General features: G+C 44.7%; 1 protein-coding gene across 3 annotated transcripts in view; it reads right to left on the bottom strand.

Moving 5' to 3' along the window:
• Positions 1 to 14,201, bottom strand: part of itsn2b (intersectin 2b) — a 45,779-nt gene that overhangs the window by 27,669 nt on the left and 3,909 nt on the right. The window contains exons 2-8 of one of the 3 annotated variants that reach the window (XM_042071691.1): positions 10,009 to 10,096; positions 7,644 to 7,736; positions 7,051 to 7,114; positions 5,589 to 5,755; positions 4,577 to 4,798; positions 3,740 to 3,836; positions 2,419 to 2,561 (exon numbers count right to left, since the gene is read on the bottom strand). In XM_042071691.1, the coding sequence (XP_041927625.1) occupies positions 2,419 to 2,561; positions 3,740 to 3,836; positions 4,577 to 4,798; positions 5,589 to 5,755; positions 7,051 to 7,114; positions 7,644 to 7,736; positions 10,009 to 10,015 (793 nt within the window). In that variant the 5' untranslated portion in view covers positions 10,016 to 10,096. The remainder of the gene's footprint in view (positions 1 to 2,418; positions 2,562 to 3,739; positions 3,837 to 4,576; positions 4,799 to 5,588; positions 5,756 to 7,050; positions 7,115 to 7,643; positions 7,737 to 10,008; positions 10,097 to 14,201) is intronic. The other 2 variants (XM_042071689.1, XM_042071688.1) reach the window with 2 other exon arrangements.

The following is a 14,201-nucleotide window of genomic DNA, read 5'->3' as shown; positions in this document are numbered from 1 at the left end:
TTACTTTCTTTGGTTGTAGGATAGTCGGCGATTCACATTAGTTTTGGCTATCACCGCAATTAGGCTACTAAACGCAAGGCTTACCCAAGTTCTAGGCTATTCTGTCGCCACATTTATAATATTGCTATAAAACCTTCGTTAGTAACAGTCAATACTTTTGCCTGCATCAAATCGTGCATTCGCATTCAGTGTGCTACCATCGGCTTAACGTGAGTTCTAAGCGTCTTTGTAGGCCTATGCTTATATCTAATTTCACTCGACTGTGAATGCATGTATGTTGTAAGACATGTAAAATAAATGAATGACACTGGCACTACGCACAAATTAATGTAGCCTAAACTTACACCGCACTTTCCTAATAACTTAAGTTCTCTCGCGTCACTGACAGTAGCTAGAATGCATAAAAAACATATAAGTGCAAGTCCAGGGCAGCTGAGGTGTGGCGATGACATCATCGATACTCGAGCAGGATGTGCGGTTTCGCTGTCTAAACAAATTCAAACGGGCTACGGTTTCAGATTTTTCCACTCTGGGACCAGGTTTCAGAAAAGTGCGGTTTCGGGCAGTGCGTTTACAGGATTCGTTTGGACGGCCAAGACGAAGCAAAACCTCTGCGTTTAACCTAAAAAGCGTCTCCGTGTGGACAGGCCCTCAGTTAGCAGGGTCTTTGTCTGTGGTAGTGGAAAAGTTCAGACACGCCCCGTACATATGCGTGCTTAATTGGCGCCGACCACCTATGGTGAAGTCTGCCATAAGACAAAAGTTGGGTTGTTGTACATGACAAAAGACTTGATTTGCAAATGGTCGAGGCGGGTCTTCACCAAGTACAGCAGTTAATGCAAATATGAGGGAGACAGGCTAATGCAGGTAAAATTACATTTGTATACAGTATGTTCTTACAAATAATTTTTACTACAGTGCCTCAATGGCGGAGTGGGAAGTTTATATGTGTAGTGACTTAACTCGTTTGACGAGTAATGCCCTGCTTTCCGGCACTGGCAAGAAGGCTCTGTCTCCTCAGAGTTGAGCCTAGCAACAATTCAACTTAAATAAACGACAGAGTAATAAACACCCAAACAAAAGAAGGTGAAAGCAGGGGAAATATAAAACGTGTCTCTCAGCTGCCCGAGGAGTGTGAAGTCCTGCTAATGTCGAGTTAAAACAGTGAAAACCCGCTACGCTGTCCGGTCCCACTCACTCCCACACCAGCGACATTCCCCTGTGTGTCAGATTCTTCGAGGTGACAGAACACTCCTGCGATCATTTCTCAGGAATGTACAGCCATTGTTTTCTTTTTCAGAAGAAAATGCCACCTCATTGGCTAAAAAGCATTACTCATCCAGTCAAACGTTCCCGTCGGAGAAAGAATGGCACAACTAGGAAACAAAAAAAACAGATCACGCTCACTGAAAGGCGGATTCAACTAACATGACCAATTGACCATAGCAACATGAAGAACTCTGTTGACTGAACAAGCTAAATCTCACCAAGGAAACCGGGCTGTGTCTCCTAAACATGTCTCCTAACAGGGCTGTGTCTCCTAAACATGTCTCCTAACAGGGCTGTGTCTCCTAAACATGTCAAAGATGGAGGCGTTTTTCTTTTTACTTCACAACTCACCCATGTGGTCCTCAGAGAATCTTTTTCCAGCATTCTCAGCTAAATTTGACATTTGCGTCTGGGACTTATGGGTTCAACAAAAGTTCAACAAATGTTGCTGCTGCTGGGCAGAAGTGAAATTTCGGACGTGGTATGCTGTCAATCAACCCGCGGGGCATCAGACATGGAAATATGTCAAACTGTGTGACTATCGTACCAATCGGCAATAATAATGTGATGTTAATGTTCACAAACTAAACGATTTTTTAAAAACGTTCCTATGAAGAACAGGACCCAAGATTGAATGTAACATAAAACAATGATGATTTTAAATTCATATAAATCCCAAAATTTTACATTAATGAGTCTCTCGGTGTGCTTAACTGTTTTTCCAGTGTAACCAATGTATACTGGGACATTTCTCTTACCCCTTCGTTTCAAGTGTGGTCCTGGAAAATCTTGGTTTGAAGAGCTGCATAGGCCTACCACTTGGCCCTACCCCTCCATCCAAAAGAGAATTGTGATACCCATTCCCCTCACATGGAACAAAAACGAAGGGGAAGGGCTATAAGGGCCTAAGGTATGAGCTACACCAGGCACGTAACTGAAGCGTTCCGTAGCGTCTGCTGCAACAATTAGCTGCCACTATAATCAATGGAAGTAGCTACACCAGACGCGATACGCGTCACGAACGGAGCGCTTCAGTTACGCGCCTGGTGTAGCTCATACCTAAGACCCAGCTGTGCGTGGCTTGGTCAATCAACCTTTACTCAGGACTCACAGGCAAACAGAACGAACATTTCTTGCTCCAAGACTCACCTGTGAGATGTCCCGTCATCTGCTTGTCCAGACCGTTGAACTGCTGCCTGTACTTGAGCCTAGAGCCATGAGGAACGGCCCAGTCCGAGGGGACCATCATCGGGGAGATGCTCGCCAGAGACGTGGTGGACGAGGAGTTGGAGCTGGGAAACCAGAGAGATCAATTAGCCCATTTCACAAGACGTCGTCCTACCGTGTAAACCAACTACCACTGGAACGGCACCGTCCACAGCAAGGACAGGAACAGGAAGACGTTTTACCCTATTTTACACTCTGACGGCATACCGTAACATACACAGTGTGATTCATAGTCACAAGACATAAAATGGAAGCTGAGGCCGAAACTCCACCTGATAGCTGAGACAGGTCACTGATGAATGCAAAACACAAAGCTCTCTCATGCAGAGGTATATTATCCCCGGAGCAACTTGGGGTTAAGTGCCTTGCTCAAGGGCACAGTGGTAGAAGTCGGGAATTGAACCCACAACTTTTCAGGCTACTGCATGCTTGCCTAGCTCAGATCTATAACTCTTCTGATTATTCTGGGGATTGCCGTACCTGAAGGGCAGGGATCGGATTTCTGGGAAAGTAACAGCTAAACATATGCCTGCTGTCCCTTAAACCATGACTTACAGGCAGGCTACGCCAGGCACAAAACTGAAGTGCTACGTTTGTGGAGCGTACAAATATTTTAAGAAGCTTGGTCTCAATTTTCGAACGAACGTGCCGCTATCCCGTATGGTATAGCCAGTTCCATTGATTATAGTGGAAGCTAATTGTTGCAGCATATACTCCGCCTGTAAGTAAGTAAGGGGTTTCGCTCAGGAGTGCTACAACTAGCAAGCTAACTGCCTCAAGCTAGCAAAGTCTAAAGTGTGCAACAACCTCAACAACAACAACAACAACAACAAGACCAACAACTGCACAGCTGGCAGCTGATAAAAGCTTGCTAGCAGCTAACTGGTGTTACTAGTGATATAGTTATTGATCTTCTGCAATAAACACTTACATTTCCTTTATGCGGGGCATAGTTAGGCTATGTAATACCAAACATAGTCTAGCTGGCTAGTGAGATCAGCTGGTGGTTTTATCTATTCTTTCCATTGAAATGAATGAAAGATGATACCAAAATGAATTGGCTAAAGAGATATGCCATGTAGAAGGCACACATTTCTGCATAGAATTGATAAAAAAATAATAAAAAAAAACATTTGAAAAAAACATGGAGAAACATGATCCCACATGATAGCTGGCGGTAGTGGAGAGGAGTAGCGTGTTACCTGCTGCAGGTGAGTTCTAGTGTGCTGTGTGTGGACCTTACCTGCTGGAGGAGAGATCCAGCAGAGACGACGCCTTATTCATTGGAGTCGCAGAGAATCCCAACGGGGAGGATGAGTAGGAGCCGGAGAGAGGCATGCCTGAAAACACACACGTGTATGCCCACACACACACACACACACACGCACACACATGCGCACACACACGCACGCACGCACGCGCGCACACACACACGCACACACACACACACACACACTTTTAACTTCATTACAAAACTGCCTGTTTGGCTACTGTGCAAGTTACTGCAAATCACATGCTCGGGCTATTATATGAAATGAATACTTTCAGGCTATGACAGGCAGGCATACAAACCACAAAACCACACATGGCAAATCAACATCATCAGCCAGGCACATTCCATTATAAATGCTCTTGTCATACTAACTAGGTGTGGTGAGTGACTACTGCCCTTTATGATAGCATTGGTACAGCAAGTAAACAATCTCTGTGTTACAAATAACAAATGTATTTACACTGGCTTAAAGGCACTCCAACACACCCAAATGAAACTCAGTGGAGTTCAGTACACACCCACACATACAATAAGCTCTGCACTAGGACTGACACTCTGACTCATGCTTTACAGGCAAGAAATCGATTTAGGAAATTTATGCTCAGATTGTCAAAATATACTGACAATAATTATGACCGAAGACAGAGACGGAACTCTCTCTAAAAATGTAATGTTTCATGCAAATTTGCTCACATCTGGACACTCATAAGCACGGTCAGACAGTGACAGTGCATTAAGCCAATTACAGAATGCTCTCACAACAGTGGCACAGTCACATAGAGACTCCTACACTGTTGCAGGACTTACCCCCGGACAGTGGCATTGGCTGCAACAGGCCCACAGTGCCGTTGGGCAAGCCAGAGGACATCATAGGCATGCCCATGCCCATGCCCATGCCCAAGCCCATTCCCATTCCCATTCCCATTCCCATTCCTGTGGGCATCATGGGTGTGATGCCAGGCATGGGGCCCATGGAGCTCATCGGCGCCCCCATAGGCATGGGAGTCAGCATGGGCATCGAGCCCATTCCTGCAACGAGGACAACGCCAGGTTAGCACTGTTCATACTTTATTCACACACACACAAACACGCGCACACACACACACACACACACACACACACACACATAGACACGGACCCACACAAGAACACAAGGTTGCAAGTCAACCACCTACTGTCTATAACTACATGATACATCACAACCAAATGTGTATATTTGCACATAGACATAATAATCTTTGTGAAACAATCACAAAAGCACTACAAGTACGCTATAATTAACACAGGGCAGAGCCCAGATAAAGCACTCCAAATCAAACACAGAGAAGTTTGACCAGCCAGCCCGGTGTCTGATTACATACATATTCTTTCCCCTGATATTCGGCATATGTTTCCCCACTCTCCAGTCCGGACGTCTTTGAGGAGTGAAACAGGAGCCTGTGGCTCTCATTAGTCTAGTGAAGAGCCTACTGTCCTGCATAATCCACCATCTGTCCATCCCTCAGCCTCACAGAGCAAAGTGCCTGCCCTGCCTCTTGCATTTCATACCTCCACACACAGGTGGCGCTGTGCCAAAACTTGCGGTTGAAAAAGATAGGCTCGTCTAAAAAGATGCACATTGTGATCCATGCACTTATCCAAACCCACTAACAATTAGGATGGCGTGCAATTGAAATGTTTGGTGTCTAAGTGAATCCCTGCCCAACATTATCCACTCCTACTCTATATTATGAAATCCTGTCATTATTGGTGGAGGCTTCAAATATGCCTGTTGGGTAATAAACACCCAAACAACCTGCCCAACATTATTCACTCCTACCCATGTGTGAGGGGTTCAGCGAGGGGGCAGGTACGGGGGGCTGTTTCATGATGATGGGCAGGGCGGTGGGCAGATTCTGCCCCTGAAGCCTCAGCTTGATCAGCTTCATGGCGATGGAGAACTCGAGCCGATCCATCTTCCCATCCTTATTCATGTCAGCCAGAGCCCTGCACCAAACAGACCCCACACCCACACACACACACACATATACGTCAGACACAGAACCACACTATCAATCGTACACGCATTAATACAGCAGGGCATGCATTTTGTGAAATAACACCACGCTAACAAATATGACGTCAGCACTGCTTCACCATAAATATGTTATGAAAAGAGGGTTTGTGATGTAAACAAACAATGGACCAAGGAACAGGGACACTCCTGACACTGAACATATGAACAGTGTAGTTCATCTCATGGTTGAAAGCCAAACAGTACAGTTTGGTCACATCACAATGGCAGGCCCTACTGAAGTTTAGAGGCTAGAAAATCACACAGAAGGCTACGCTTTTTACTATACTACAGACTTATCAATGTCGGAACATGCAAGAGGAGTCCCTATTTCTAAAAGTAACCAAACGGAAGCAATGGACAAGGGACATTAGTAGAAAACAAACAGTTGTACATGAGCAAACTATAGCGATGTAGTGGTTGATGTCATTATCCTGTACTCGCAGGAAAGTTCAGAGCGGCGCCAGTCTGTCAACTGAGTTTAAACAGCAAATTGGTTGGTAAAACTATTGTCAAGATCTTAGGCAATTAGGCTACTGCACCCTGATATGCAAAGATAAACTTCAGAAAGACAAAGGTTTGTTGTTCCGTTTTCATAGAGAGCAAACAGACATTGCAATGATATAGAAAGTATTAGCTACTGTTGGAGCATTTTAAAAACACATAATGCCATTAAGGTGTTTCTGCATGCATTTGAGAGCTAAAGGCACTGGGACATGTATCAGGCCTCCTATCAGGGTTATCACATAATGTCCGATTTTGTGGCTCTCGAGTATATTTATCTAAAATGATTGATTCTTCATACATTATTATGTTTTGGTAGTGGGGGGATTCACCGATATTCGGCGGCAAATGGCTGGCAGGCTAGTGATCAGACAGCCGTTTTTTCCTGCCAGTGGAACAAAATTGTATTTGTGACGTAACCGCTAGATCTCTATTGAATAGGAGAAGAAGAGAAAAGGCGAAAGAGAAAAGTGAACACGGTGACAAATATTTTATCAAAGAAGAAATATGTCTTCCATCAGGGAAAAGGTGAGAGAAGCGAATACCCATTTTTATAAAAAATGGGTAAAAAAATAATGTCTTTTCTATCAATGCAATAAATATAAGGTCTATGGAATGTGTTTATTTGTGGAAACCCCCACATGAAACGCTCTCCTATCTCCGCACCCCCCTCTCCACCCCGCCCCCCCCCCCCCCCCGGCCTGTTGCATGAAATGCGGCTCACCAGATGTCGGCCAGCACTGCAGCGGGTAGCCCAGACTGCAGGAAGAACTTGCGGGCCTGGTCCCCTGTGGAGAGCAACACAACAGCCTGTAAGTTATGGACCAGAGTTACGACTGCTCAGGAGCCCTGTGCCCAAACAGCGAGCGAGCGAGCGAGCGCTGGGGAGCAGAGCTGAGGGCAGCACGATGAGCCTCATATACGCGCACGCCTGTCCCTCCAGACGCATAAACACAGCTAAGCCCAACCCAGAGCAGAAGCAACCGCACAGCCACAAATGACACCTATTTACATGGATAAATCAAGGATTCAAAACGTGTATTTACAGTTACAGAACAGAATTAGCCTACCGACATATACATGTAGATATAACTCAGAGTGGTCTAGATACACAACAGATTTTAATTGATTCCACTTCTATTTCAATTAGACCACGCTTAAATCTTAAATTCAAATCAGACAATACAAGTACAAATAATATTGTAAGAGAAATCAACTCAGAGACACATAGTTGACTATCTGGTCCCAGTCACATGAAGTGACCATAGATATATCTATGAATGTGAGTGGTTGTGGGTGAGGTGCATGATGGGATACCGGAGATGTAGCCCAGGGCAGGGTAGAGGGTGTCGAACTGCTTGTCATGTTTCTCCCGCTCATCAGGAGTGATGGCCCACATATTACGAGCACCTACAAACATACAGAGAATGAAAGAGAGAGAGAGAACAAGAGAGAGAGAGAGGGGGAGAGAGAGAGGACAAGAAAGAGGGGGAGAGGGAGAGAGAGAGAGAACAAGAGAGAGGGGGGGGAGAGTAAAAGAGAGGGGGAAGGAAGGGCAAGAGAAGGATAGAAAGTAATAAAGTTAGAGATTTCTTGGGCGCAACATGCACCCTGTATCACTACACAGTATGTTCGAACATCAGCATGTGAAATAAGAACAGCTTTAAGGTGTTCTGCATATTATGAGTCACTCTGAAATTAAATGCAAGGTCAGCACTTCACAAACTACAATACTGCATAGAAATATGCTAAGTCAAAGGCATAACCCTGGAGTTGAAGAAGAAAATACCTTTGCAAGGAATTATACTACAAGAAATTCATGGCACGATGAGCACTATCCCTGTATTAAGTCTACTGAGTTGACTAAATCCTGCATATCTTCAATTGGGCATGGCCACCACATCCTCAACTTGCATTTCAAAACCAAAATAGATCCCATATATCAAACGGAAACCTGACACGACAGCACAGCGCAATAAATTACACTGCTGAATTGCACATAATTGTGACCTTGATGTGAGAAGATTGTGGGCTTTAAATCTTCTAAGGCATACAATAGTAAAGCTACTGGTGCGAACGTTTGTGAGAATGACATAATGTGGCCTCCTCAGTCCAGACGGACAATCTGGCAGTCACGGTTGTTTTTTACACTGCCAGTAGGCCTACAGTACAAAGGCCTGGACTGCAGAAGCTCTTGGCTCCGAAGACAGTCTGTTTCATGAACAACAGAGACAACAGATTTACTGGCTATCTGAACATTCCCACAAAGGCTAGATGTTGACAGGCTAACTAGGGCAAAGGGATCGTTCAAACAATGCCTGCAATACTAGTTTTTACTAGTAATACAAGTTTTATTTGTTCTTGAAAACCCTAAAGCTGATGATACATTGGGCAACTTTTCTCCCTTAGTATTGTTGTCCATTGGTATTTGGCATAAATATTTCTTCTGGAGTCCTTTAATCCACAGTAGGCAATCGGCCAATCAGAACACATGGAACACATGGAATATTATGGAACATTCTGGAACATTGAGCAACATTGATAACCTTGAACTTGATAATCTATTCACTGTCCTAAGACTTAGACACGGCAAAAGCCATACAGATCATCGCAGGACAAATTATATGGACGCCATCAAGAACAAAGAGAGCAGAAAGAGAGAGTACTGAAAAAGCTATCTGTTTCTGTGCATGCAGTATTGCTAGCCTTCATCATCATAGACATGGATAGGTTATTGCCATGGAATTCTAGTATAACTAATGCATGTCTGTCACTGTTTGTCAAACTAAAAAAGGACGCAAACAGTTTTCTGTAAAGAAAACAAATCCACTTTGGCAGCACAAAAGCAGATCATATTATCTTTAGTGAAAGACAAGCTGATGTTTACACTCTTACTTGTTCAGAAAAGGAAATAAGACACATGTCCGACCAACAGCATGTCTCCAACAAGAACAGCAAGTGACAACAAGTGTATGCACACCTAACTCCCATTGACGCATTTACACACACGAAACACACACCAGCCTGGACAGCACACAATATGCTTCAACTTTGTCACAGTTTCATTGGGCGTGCTTGGTCTTTGCTATTCGAAGACCTATTCAAATGGAGACACCACTTCAAGGATGGATTCTTGTTTGTAAATAAACACAAAACAGTAGATGTTTATAGAAATACACTGTTTGCTCATGCCAACAAAGCGGTCACTGCTCACCACAGAGAGAGAGAGAGAAAAAAAACAATCAATGCTTCCCGTTGCACTTTACTGCACAAATCAATCACATTCCTCTACTCTCACTAGCCCAGCAGTCAGAGGGGCAGAGCCATCTGTTTACAGGACAGAAATACACACACACACACACACACACACACACACAGCAATAGTGCCATTGTGTAGGTCAGACTCAGATTCAGCAGAATCACAGAGAAACTAAGAGAGATCAGAGAGTACACAACCACAACCCCAGAACTCTTCAAAGCACCTCAAACACACACACACACACACACTAATACTGTAGTGCCATGGTGTAGCTCAGTCAGCAGAAAGAAATGAGTTGAGAGAGCCAACAGCCAAGGCACGGGTATATAAAACTCACAAAGTGATTTCAAACACAAACTCTCTCTCTCTTCCACACACACACACACACATACATACATAGAGGCAAAGCTGTGCCATTCTTACCATTCATGACTGCAGGTGGATAAGGGGGCGGGGATGCAGGACGATCACTCCCGATCCTCTCCTCAGCAGGCTAGCTGACTGTCATCTGCTTTAGACACACACACACACACACACACACACACACACACACACACACACACGCAGAGGGAGAAACATTGTCTCATCAATAATACAACCAGAGCTGTGTGAGGACCTGGTCAGGTCTGAGTGAGCAAAGAGAGGGAGGAGCTGAAAAGAGAGAGAGCAGGGGATATGGAGAGAGAGAATAAGAGAGAGAGAGTGAGAGATGGAAAGAAAGAGATAGAGAGAGAAGGAGAGAGAGAGGAGGAGAGATAAGGGGAAAGAGGGATATAAAGGGAGAGAGAGAGAGAGTGAGAGATGGAAAGAAAGAGATAGAGAGAGAAGGAGAGAGAGAGGAGGAGAGATAAGGGGAAAGAGGGATATAAAGGGAGAGAGAGTGAGAGATGGAAAGAAAGAGATAGAGAGAGAGGAGAGATAAGGGGAAAGAGGGAGATAGGGAGAGAGAGAGAGAGAGAGAGAGAGAGAGAGAGAGCGATAGAGAGAGGAGGGGAAGAAATAAGGAGCGAAATAAGAGAGATATAGGGAGAAAAGGGGGAGATGGAGAGGTAAAGGAAAAGAGAGAAATAGGGAGAGGGAGAGAGAGAGAGAGAGAGAGAGAGAGAGAGAGAGAGAGAAACTATAGCTACTGTAAGACAGGGTTAGGAGAAGAGGCGGTACAGTAGGTGAGGGGCACACAGATGGGGAGAGAGACTGCAGAAGAGCCCGGCAAAGTCACAGGGAACGAGACACCTCTGCTCTGACATCCATCCCCTATAGGAAATACCAGCTCCCAGCCAGAGTGGAGACACTCGCCATCCGGTCACTCTGTGTGCTCTTCACAAGACACCGGTTAATAGCATCACTTACACAGAGACAGGGCAGTTTCTCATGCTTTATGACTCTTAATGACCTTACCACACAATCACCTCAGCTCTCAGGAATGAAGCTCCTTCTGTTCTACAAACCCACAAGGAACGTTTAAAACAATCATAGGAATGTGAAAGAGAGAGTGTATCCAAGCTGACGTTTACCACAGTTTTGTTCAGTGACACAGCAGTATTTGTGCTGACTGGGTATACGGAGAGAGTCTGAGGAGGAACTGAACCGAACTCAACTGGCCCAGTTATGGCATCTGGGTAGCTGTGTTCCTGATCAGAACCAGATCTGGGCCAGGTGGCAGTGGCTTCAGGTCAGACACACACTGGTGGGGCAGATTGATAGCCTGACAATGGATTATATATTTATATATATTTATATATGAGCTCAGCTGCCATTCAAATTATGCCCCTCCCTTCTCTGCTCCAGAGGCAACAAGCTGTTTGGTTAGAATCGTTTAACGGATCAGTCTGAACCACTATGGTCCAGTCCTATTTACAGAGCCAGGGCTGTGTAGAAATACAAAACACTTGTACAGGTTTGTCCTCCTCTTTTGAGCATACACAGGGAATGCACTAGCAAAAGGACTGTGAGAAGAAATTTGCTGAATTTGACTAGGCTATTGGATTAAAATTGTGGACTCCGTCTTTGAAGGTGTTCCTTTTAATGGCCATTTCTGTGGCGTCCGACAGGGTGGATATAAGCCGGACCACAACCACATCAGTGGCAGAGAGGTTCCCACTCTACCAGTGACCTTGACAGCAGTAAACCAGTTCAGGTGGAGCAGACAAAGCCTGCGCTAACTCTCCAAAAATGTGCACTTTGTGGAGTCAAGGAACAAAGATGGCTATCTTAACTGATCGAAAAGGAAAGAGTTTCTGCTAGCTCTGTTATAAGAGGTGAAAATGCTGCCGTCACAGCATCTGTGGGAGTTGGTCTCCTGACAGTCTGAGTGTCTACTCCGAATTCCTGGATCTGTGGGAGGAATTCTGGGATATTACATTTGTGATATCACAGGCATGGAACAGGAAGTGGTCTGGCATTCAGTACAATCAAAGATTCTAGAATAACCTCCACCTAAATCCTCTCTAGATGTCCAACCCTGGTGCAACGTGAAGAGTTCAAAATATGACCAATACTTTCAAAGACCATGTTGCTCTCAGGTGAAAGATCTGGATCTGAAGATAACAGATATTGCATTGAGAAACAACTAGCCTTCTTCCTGGTCTAACTCTAGCTTTACAACCCAATCTCTACTGGGCTTGCTTACCTTTCACATTGCATAACCACCTACCATCTGGCATGGGGCTAATGTCACTACCATATTGGGAGTGTCCGGTTTCAACCTCCCACCATCACCTGTATTTGGGGGGGGGGTTGAACATGACCCGGACTCAGGCAGTCTGCTAACCTGTGCAATTAACCAGCAGAGAGAGAGAGAGAGAGAGAGAGAGAGAGAGAAAGAAAGAGAGAGACAGACAGAGAAACAAAGGGAGAGAGAGAGACGTGTTCCTGTTCATGGCTCAGCTGTTTCCTGCCACACCCAATGGCTGCTGCTCAGCACAGCAGCTGTGTGTGCAGGAAACAGACAGAGAGAGCACATACACACACACGTACATGTACGCACGCACGCACACACGGGTAGAATCTATAGAGAGTTACCAAACTCTGGTAAAAGATGGAAGGATGTGATGCCTTCCTTCAGCAAGCATTGGGGTCACCATGGACGGGGGCTCCAGCAAGCCATCTGCTCCATAAAGCCATGCTGAGCTGTGCTGTGTTGTGCCCCACCACCGAGTGTCATGTGACTGTCTGCTTAATGACTGAGCAAAGCACAATCATATGATCCATCATTTCAGAAAGGCAACAAACAAAGACCATCAATGGGACTCGACTGGATGAGAAGGACAAAATCTAATTAGGGCGTGTGACCTCAACAGAGCTGTGCAAACATCAGCATTTGGCACATTTCAAAGGGAATGTTTGATTTTGGAAATGGGATAAAGGGCAATGCTAGAACTACAGCAGCCATACTGCACAAACTAACAGGTTTGTTTACTAATACAACTACTGACAAATCTCTATTTAAAAACTGTTGGATAGTTGAAGACTATATCTATATCTATGACTATATCTATACCTTTTTAATCACACCTATTCTAATTCAAATGGTTTGTGGTGACTGAAAAACCCAGAGACGTAAAACAGATGGTCATGTTTCCATCAGGTCTCTGATAGGTAGACACTGATAACGAGGAAGTGCTCCACTGCTGTGACATGCACAGTATAAACATGTGCAGCTGCCAAGACCACCCTTAACCATCCTAACTCAACCAGCCCTAGAGCTGGCATGATGGGCATCATGGACAAACAGTGTCCCCGTTTCCAGGAAATCTTTCCGAGGTGCCAGGCGGTATGCCAGCCATCCTCCTCTTTTAAAGCCATGCATTTGCATGCTGTTTGCATTCAGCTGGAGAGGGCCTCTGCCTGCTCATCCAAGCCCAGGGTCCAGAGGTGTCCGTTTACCGGTCCGGCTTCAGTGCATCACTCAGGGGGGAGAGTAGGGGGCACCACACTTACAGAAGAACCTAGTCCATCAGACAGCACCTCTAACTATATGATACATTAATATTCCAGTATTAACACGATTAAGACAATATTCAGCATAAGATGCTGTCATGTAAGCAGTATTTTCTGATTGCCTTAACCTGAATATGGTCATAGTCGGAATAAGCAATAATCAACTTAAGACATGTGGAGTGTTCCAATCTTAGTCACATTATTGAGGTGCGTTGTATGCATGTGTAACTTAATCACATTATAAAGTCCTATCAGAATTTCTGTGCAGAAACTTTTTACAGAATCAACTGTCTTTGCTAGTAATAATCGGACTATGCTGTGCTACATGTAAAAGGAATTATGAATGGAATATTCTACCAACAACGCATGTAAACCCCATAATCGAATAAGGTCAATAGTCGGAATATTAATGTCCATGTAAACGTAGTCACTCACTGTGTCAAAGACTTTCTAATGAGGAGCCACAGCTCTCAAAAAATCCTCCATAGAAAGGCATGGGTTTAGTTTGTAACGCCAGTTGTCAACAAATACTACCCCTTCCGCAGCCAAAAGTCGACATATGCATACATCGTGCCAATGATGCGATGTGTTGTGAACATTGTACCAACCATTTGTTGTGATCTCGCCACTGGAGCGAGGTTGGTGCTGTGAAGACTTGCGCAAAGGCAATTCTACTC

The sequence above is a fragment of the Alosa sapidissima genome, chromosome 19 (genome assembly GCF_018492685.1).
Source record: "Alosa sapidissima isolate fAloSap1 chromosome 19, fAloSap1.pri, whole genome shotgun sequence".
Lineage (NCBI taxonomy): Eukaryota > Metazoa > Chordata > Actinopteri > Clupeiformes > Clupeidae > Alosa > Alosa sapidissima.
This window is presented reverse-complemented; position numbering and strand designations above follow the sequence as displayed.